At 48.2% G+C, this 8,565-nt stretch overlaps 1 protein-coding gene across 2 annotated transcripts; it reads right to left on the bottom strand.

The window, feature by feature from the left end:
- Positions 1–2,018: 2,018 nt before the first annotated feature.
- cyp1b1 (cytochrome P450, family 1, subfamily B, polypeptide 1) lies at positions 2,019–6,605 on the bottom strand. 2 transcript variants are annotated; one of them, XM_029521025.1, is made up of 3 exons: positions 6,303–6,605; positions 5,199–6,221; positions 2,019–3,869 (listed from the first exon to the last, which is right to left on the bottom strand). In XM_029521025.1, exons 2-3 carry the CDS (start codon positions 6,209–6,211, stop codon positions 3,275–3,277), a joined length of 1,608 nt encoding a protein of 535 aa, XP_029376885.1. In that variant the 5' UTR covers positions 6,212–6,221; positions 6,303–6,605; the 3' UTR covers positions 2,019–3,274. The 2 variants fall into 2 exon arrangements, with proteins under 2 accessions (XP_029376885.1, XP_029376884.1); XM_029521024.1 differs by having other exon boundaries at positions 5,199–6,605.
- Positions 6,606–8,565: the final 1,960 nt, after the last annotated feature.

Below are 8,565 nucleotides of genomic sequence, written 5' to 3'. Positions count from 1 at the left end.
GTCAGGGCCAGGGCCGACCTGATGAGCACAGGTGTTTGTTTACACAGTCAGGAGGGAATTTTATTGGCCTCCTGCTGACACTCATCTGCTTTCTTCTTCAATATGAAGGAAACGTGCAGGCAGCATCCAGAGTGGGATTCCATCTAATGGTGCTGCAGCGTTCTGAATTCAGGTCAGATGGCGACGCCCTCCATAGTCTGCCAAGCGTTCAGGTCTGATGAAGCAGCTCCTGCAGTCTCTCAGAGCAGGAGCGTCCTTCTGTCTTTGGGAAGCTCCTGATAGGACTCCTTCATTTTCAGTCTCTTTGGGTAAAAGCGCCAAATGACTGACTGTAACGGTGAAATGGTGTTGACATCCGCTCCTGTGCTGACATTTCACAGCTTGTTCTCGCTCCTGTCAGCACAGAGGAGCCAACATCTTGACAACTTTCATTCAGATCCCCTCACATCCCTCCATTCACAGCCGAGGCTCAGATATGTCCAAGTTACACAACTCCTGCTCCTGGAGTGCTTCTGTGTGTGTGTGTCTGCCTACGTGCTTTATCGGCAGCCAGTTCAGGATTCAGGCTTAAATGGAGAGATTGACTCTAATCTGGCTAATGCAGCCTTGACAGGTCTAAGCTGCAGTGACATAAGATATGTCTTACCACTTCTTCATGCAATATTTGATCTTTCCCAGCAGGCTTGTTCCACCACAGCTTTTTTTTTTTTTTTTTGGTGTGCGCCTCAACATGTGACTGTAATGTTTATATTTATGTTTACCGTGTTCATGGCTGCAGTTTTCTGAATAGTTATTTTTTGACAGCACTGCTCCGTCAGTGATGGTAAACATCATTTAAAAATAAAAATTCACTCAGACGTTGTTAGATGTAAATGAAAACATTAAAATCCTGTGACACTCAGCAGGACACACGTGGATCAGAAATTGTGCAGAATGGTGTAATTCATGGAGGAGACAGCATCAGTCTCTCTCTGGACTCTTGATGGCTTCATGTTGTTTTTCTTCCCATCACAGCTGGGACGTGGCCACACATGACCTCACTCTCCAGTCTTAGTACTGTGTTAGTAAAAAGGCAGAAAGGGAGCGTGGAGGCGGCCGTATCAGTAATCATCTGCTGTAGTTTTATCTGAATTTGTCACGCACTCCAAAAAGTTGTCTGGCTGGCTGGCTGAAAGTCTCCCCGCTGATCGAGAACAGGATGTTCTGGCAGGGTGAGATAAAAACGGCGTGCAGGGAAAGGGATCTCCCAAACACTTCCCTTTTGTTCCCACCTGACCGGGAAACAAGCCAAGACCTCGTTGAATATTTTTCTGTTTGCGGTGGGGCTGAATGTTAATTGGCTCTTCGTTGGATGCAGAATCACACTGCTGTCAAATCTTCAGCCGTTTCTGCCGCATCGATCCAAAATACTGTTTAAACATCAGCGACGCAAATCAGAGCACAAGACAACATTATTACCCGGTTACCGCACCGCAGGGTCAGGGGTCAAAGGTCAGCGATGGCCTGATGCAACAGAAGAGCTACTGAAGGAGTTCCTGCTGGTTCTGATAGAAAGCTCTCAGAACTCACAGAGATCACAGTCCAGACTTCAGGTCCTGCTGCTCGTGTCCATGTGACTTTGCTGCATTTTTACTTTTATTTCAGATGATGAAATGTAAATATATCAGTTGAGTTTCGACCAGTTTGAACACATCAGAGGAAAACTAGACTTGTTAAAGTGTCTTTATTAAAAAGGACAACATTAAAAACGTCTTTCAGGCAAGCGGGTTGAAGTAACACTCAGTAATTTGGATCAAAAGCTTAAAGTCCTGTAACTCCAGAGCGACGTCCACTCATCCAAGATAGAAATTCTATACAAGAAGCAACTGAGGTAAAGAAACTGTTTGGATTTGAGGTATTTGTTGACCCCCGCCCCCCATCACAGATTGGATCATCCTGATTTATGTTTTATCTCATATCTCAATTTATTCAATTTATCAGCATATCAGCTCCATTTAAGGCAGAAATAATCACATATGTATGTTCAGTTCATTTATTAACCTCAATTAAAATATTTCAGAAGTCAGAAATCAACATATGCTCAAATCCAAGACGTTACAGTCAGTGCATTAGTGTGAGACAGCAAAAAATAAATAAATACAGACCCAAATACACGAATCCATCTGTAAATATGATCATTTGGTTACTGGCATCAGTGGGTTAGAAAGCCTTTTCCACATCCTACAAATGTGTGCCTTTATCAGCACATCTGTTGACGACAAAGGCAAAATAACGCTGAGCTAAAATTCATCTGTTCGGACAGCAGTTCACCACCTTCACGGCTCAGAGCAGGTGAAAGTGTTCAAATAGTTCAGTTGGCCTTAATGCGGACTCACGATTGACCAACAACACATCAGGACTGAAGGAATCCAGGAGCTTATTGATTTTTAGAGTTCCTGTTGTGGCATTAAAAAGAGTTTGGAACATTTATCAGGAAAAACAGGAAATAAAATTTTGAGCTAAAGGACTTCTTTTTTACACAAACACATATATATGAAATATGTCAACTTGTGTTGTATTGTGTGTATTCATATATATAGATATCAGTGACAGAGCACGACAACAATAACACAATAATTTGTCCTAATAAGCTGAAAGTTTTGTTACAACAGCTGTTCAAGCTCATGAGTCCTGAGACTGGTGTCCCGCCTGTTCTGGTCTTGGTGTCCGGCCTTTTCTGGTCTCGGTGTCCGGCCTGTTCTGGTCTCCGTGTCCCACCTGGTCCGGTCTTGGTGTCCCGCCTGTTCTTGTCTTGGTGTCCCGCCTGGTCCGGTCTTGGTGTCCGGCCTGTTCTTGTCTTGGTGTCCCGCCTGTTATTGTCTTGGTGTCCCGCCTGGTCTGGTCTCGGTGTCCCGCCTGTTCTGGTCTCAGTGTCCCGCCTGGTCCGGTCTTGGTGTCCCGCCTGTTCTTGTCTTGGTGTCCCGCCTGTTCTGGTCTCGGTGTCCCGCCTGGTCCGGTCTTGGTGTCCCGCCTGTTCTTGACTTGGTGTCCCGCCTGTTCTGGTCTTGGTGTCCAGCCTGGTCCGGTCTCGGTGTCCGGCCTGTGTTGGTCTGGTTGAGGAGCAGGAGATGAAGTTTGTTTGCATGTTAATACTTAAATGTGAGTCAGTGTGCGATCAGTGAGTCTGCTGAGTTCAGAGATTTCAGCTTATAAATATAGTCAGTCCAAAATCCGGAGCTTTAATTTGAGTCTGTTTGTGATTCAGCCTTCATTTTTTTCGCGATGAGTTTTTTCTCTACTGGTCTGATGTGGACTCGACTCTGGCCTCCTCATCAGTCTCCGGTCTGGAGGCTCCGTCTCGGTCTCGCAGAGACACCGATATGAAGAAGGCTTGAGGTTTGAGCGTCAGGCCATAGAGGTACTCCAGACTGGGCGGCCGGTCCGGGTCTGCGGTGATGTGACACTGGTGGGCCAGGACGGCCACGAAGAGGAAGAGCTGCAGCTTGGAGAGCTCCTCGCCGACGCAGCGCCGCTTCCCCAGCGAGAAGATGAGCACGCTGCTGGTCAGGTCCTTGTTCAGCACTCCGTCCTGGTCCAGGAAACGCTCAGGGTCAAAAGTCTCCGGGTGGGACCACAAGGCCGGGTCGTGGTTGATGGACCACTGGTTGATGAAGATGACGGTGTCCTTCGGCACGGTGTAGCCCATGATGGAGGTGTCGGCGGTGGTGCAGTGGGGGATGGTGAGGGGGACGAAGCTGGTGAAGCGCATGATCTCGTAGATGAAGGCCATGACGTACGGGAGCCTGGGCTGGTCCTGGATGGACGGCAGGCGGCCGCGGTCCACCACTTTGTCCACCTCCTGCTGGAGGCGCCGCTGCACCTCCGGATACCTGTAACAACAGGTGAGCACGTTTAAGGAGGATGGAGGCGGCCGTGTTCGGTCTCACCCCTCAACCAGCAGCTCGGCTGACAGCTTGAACAATTCAACAAATTTTGAAAACTAGTTTGAGTCAAATCTGGCAGAGATTCTGCTGCTTTGGGTGAAATGCTGAGCAGACAGTTTTCTGTCACTGACCCTCCTTCAGCCTGAAGACGCAGTGTGATTTGTAATCAGCCTGATTTTTATGTCTGATTTATAATCACAGATTTTTATCTGTCTGATTTATAATCACAGATTTTTTTGACTTATTTATAATCAGCCTGATTTTTATTACTGATTTGTAATCAGCCTGATTTTTATGTCTGATTTATTTACTGTCTGATTTATAATCACAGATTTTTATCTGTCTGATTTATAATCACAGATTTTTTTGACTTATTTATAATCAGCCTGATTTTTATTACTGATTTGTAATCAGCCTGATTTTTATGTCTGATTTATAATCAGACTGAATTTTTTTCAGTCTCATTTATAATCAATCAGATTTTTATCTGTCTGATTTATAATCAGGCTGAATTTTTTTCAGTCTCATTTATAATCAATCAGATTTTTATCTGTCTGATTTATTAACAGCCTGATTTTTACGTCTGATTTATAATCAGCCTGATTTTTATGACTGATTTATAATCAGCCTGATTTTTATCTGTCTGATTTATAATCACAGATTTTTACCTGTTTGATTTATTCACAGCCTGATTTTTATGTCTGATTTATAATCACAGATTTTTACCTGTTTGATTTATTAACAGCCTGATTTTTAATCAGCCTGATTTTTATGTCTGATTTATAATCAGGCTGAATTTTTTTCAGTCTCATTTATAATCAATCAGATTTTTATCTGTCTGATTTATTACCAGCCTGATTTTTACATCTGATTTATTACCAGCCTGATTTTTATCTGTCTGATTTATAATCACAGATTTTTACCTGTTTGATTTATTAACAGCCTGATTTTTACGTCTGATTTATAATCAGCCTGATTTTTATGTCCGATTTACAATCAGGCTGATTTTTTTTCAGTCTCATTTATAATCAATCAGATTTTTATCTGTCTGATTTATTAACAGCCTGATTTTTACGTCTGATTTATAATCAGCCTGATTTTTACGTCTGATTTATTTACTGTCTGATTTATAATCAGCCTGATTTTTATGTCTGATTTACAATCAGGCTGAATTTTTTTCAGTCTCATTTATAATCAATCAGATTTTTATCTGCCTGATTTATTTGCTGACATTTAACTTGAACTTGACAAACATGATGAGAAGAAGCTGCTTACTTGACCAGGATCAGCACGATCCACTGCTCTGCAGTCGACAGTGTGTCTTGACTGGCTCCAAAAATGTCCCCCATGGTGGGGGACACGTAGTCCTTCCCCAGGGAGAGTCCGGATTTGTCTCTCTGCTGGTCCAGGGACACTATGAAAGCGTCGGTCATGTCCCTGATGCTGCTGGACTGGATGGTCTTCCGGTGTTCGGTCACTTTGTCCCGGATGAACTGATTGAACTCCCGGTTGAGCTCCTTGAAGTTCTCGAAGATGGTCTTGATGGGGTTGGGGAAGTACTGCAGCCAGGGCATCACGTCCACGATGCTGCCGGCCCCCACGGTCTGGGTGAACTGGTCGTTCCGGCCCACCACCTGCCGGAACTCCTCGTCCTCGTAGCTGTACCTCCTGCCGAAGCAGAGCGCGCTCATGATGTTGGCGGTGGAGACGACCAGGTAGGTGAGCGGCTGGAAGAAGCGCAGCTGCGCGCTTTTGTCCACGAAGACCTGCAGCAGCTCCTGGATCTCACTCAGGACGTGGCCCTCGAAGGTCCTCTTGGTCTGCGGGTTCCCGGTGGAGAACATCCTCACGGTGGAGTAGACCACTTTGCGGTGGATCTTCCACCAGTCGGTGATGGTTCCGAAGGCGAGGCTGTCCCCGTTGGACACGTACTGGAAGGAGGTGAAGTCCGGCCTGCCGGCGAAGTCCAGTCCCTGTTTTATCAGAGCCTGCTTGATGGAGTCCCCGTTCAGGACCACCACGGTCCGGGATCCGAGCCGGATCTGGAACACGTTGCCGTATTTCTGCGCCAAGCGCGCAAAGTACAGGTGCGGCGCGCCGCCCATCTGCGCCGCGTTACCGATGACCGGCCAGGCGAAGGGACCGGGCGGGCCGGGGGCCGACCGGGACCGGGACCCGGGCCGGAGCCGGATCCACCGCCACACGTGGAGGGACAGGAGCAGAGACACGCAGCCGAACAGCAGAGCTCTGAGAGCCGCGGGGTCGATTCCCTGCAGCGTCACATCCATGACGGAGACCCTGAGGCGGGACAAGAAGAGCCATCTGAACACAGACCACCACGAATCATCCCAAATCATTGTTAGAAAAAAGAAAAATTACCGAAAAAATCCAGCTGTTCAGCTTTAATTCCCAATTTTTCCTGTTTGTTTGTCTTAAAAACAAACGAAGTAAAATAAATCTAATTTAAATGAAAATGAACTGAATATTCAGAATACATTTTATCAGCCGCTCAACCAGAAAGAGCAGCCTGATGGGCATCACAGACTGTGTGAGTCTGTGTGTGTTTGTGTGTCTGTGTGTGTCTGTGTGAGTCTGTGTGAGTCTGTGTGAGTCTGTCCTGCAGCCTTTCGTTTTAAAGCTCTGAAGCCTCATCTCAGGTATCCACAGACGGAGCAGCATCACGGCCCGTCAGCGGCTGAATGGCCGCAAATCGTCACTGTGGGCAGGTTTGTTTCAAAGGGAGTCACCCCTCCACCCCCCACCATCAGCTCCTCCACCCCCCACCAACAAACCCTCCACCCCCCACCATCAGCTCCTCCACCCCCCACCATCAGCTCCTCCACCCCCACCAACAAACCCTCCACCCCCCACCATCAGCTCCTCCACCCCCCACCAACAACCCTCCACCCCCCACCATCAGCTCCTCCACCCCCCACCATCAGCTCCTCCACCCCCACCAACAAACCCTCCACCCTCCACCATCAGCTCCTCCACCCCCCACCATCAGCTCCTCCACCCTCCACCATCAGCTCCTCCACCCCCCCACCATCAGCTCCTCCACCCCCCACCAACAAACCCTCCACCCTCCACCATCAGCTCCTCCACCTCCCACCATCAGCTCCTCCACCCCCCACCAACAAACTCTCCACCCCCCACCAACAAACTCTCCACCCCTCACAGTCAGCTCCTCCACCCTCCACCATCAGCTCCTCCACCCCCCCACCATCAGCTCCTCCACCCTCCACCATCAGCTCCTCCACCCCCCCACCATCAGCTCCTCCACCCCCCACAGTCAGCTCCTCCACCCTCCACCAACAGCTCCTCTACCCCCCACAGTCAGCTCCTCCACCCCCCACCATCAGCTCCTCCACCCCCTACCATCAGCTCCTCCACCCCCCACCAACAAACCCTCCACCCCCCACCATCAGCTCCTCCACCCCCCACCAACAAACCCTCCACCCCCCACCATCAGCTCCTCCACCCCCCCACAGTCAGCTCCTCCACCCCCCACCAACAAACCCTCCACCCCCCACCATCAGCCCCTCCAGCCCCACCATCAGCTCCTCCACCCCCCCACAGTCAGCTCCTCCACCCTCCACCCTCCACCATCAGCCCCCCCCACCATCAGCTCCTCCACCCCCCACCAACAAACCCTCCACCCTCCACCATCAGCCCCCCCCACCATCAGCTCCTCCACCCTCCACCATCACCCCCCCACCATCAGCTCCTCCACCCTCCACCATCAGCCCCCCCCACCATCAGCTCCTCCACCCCCCACCAACAAACCCTCCACCCTCCACCATCAGCCCCCCCCCACCATCAGCTCCTCCACCCTCCACCATCACCCCCCCACCATCAGCTCCTCCACCCTCCACCATCAGCCCCCCCCACCATCAGCTCCTCCACCCCCTCTCAGCCAGCACTGGGGCCAAACTGTGGTTGTTGTTTTGCTGCAGGACAAACTTCACAAATGAAACTAAATCTGAGTAAAGTGATGTATTTTATTTTTACGGTCTCTTTTTATTAATCCTGACTGAAAAAAGGATAAATAAGTTTTATTGTTGCTGTGACTGAGCTGATCCGGATCCATGATGGCGGCTGCTCTGACGACAGTGTGACGTCTTCTGTTACCTGAGGTGTCGCCCCCCCCCCCAGTCTATTTCTAACCAAACAAATGTAATCTGATCTTTTATTTACTAAACAGAATAATTAGATGTTTTTTATGGGCCTTTTATTTACCCCATGAGGTCTGACCCGATCCGGATCGGACCGGTCTGGATTTGGGACTCAGCCTCAGCACTGCGGACAGCAGCCCAGATAAACCCGGTCCTGATCCCGGATCAGTCCAGAATCTGGCTTCATTCAGATTTTAAAACATCTAAAATAATTAATGAAGCTGTTCAAATAATCAAACAAATAAACATCACGTTTAAGCCGATTCATCAAAAAGTGGAATACATTATTTGTCAATTTTAACAAAATCTTTTGTATATTTCAGATTTATTAAATATAAATATCAAACAATTATATTTCCAGAATATTATATTTCTCCAAGACTTTTTAAGTTCTTTAATGATCTGCCAAATAAACACTTCATCAAAAAGGTTTCTGAAAGTGTCCTTAATGAACATTTTTATTAACT

This window comes from Echeneis naucrates, chromosome 15 (genome assembly GCF_900963305.1).
Source record: "Echeneis naucrates chromosome 15, fEcheNa1.1, whole genome shotgun sequence".
NCBI classification, from domain to species: domain Eukaryota; kingdom Metazoa; phylum Chordata; class Actinopteri; order Carangiformes; family Echeneidae; genus Echeneis; species Echeneis naucrates.
The sequence above is the reverse complement of the archived record's forward strand: the minus strand, read 5'-3'. Positions and strand labels throughout refer to the sequence as shown.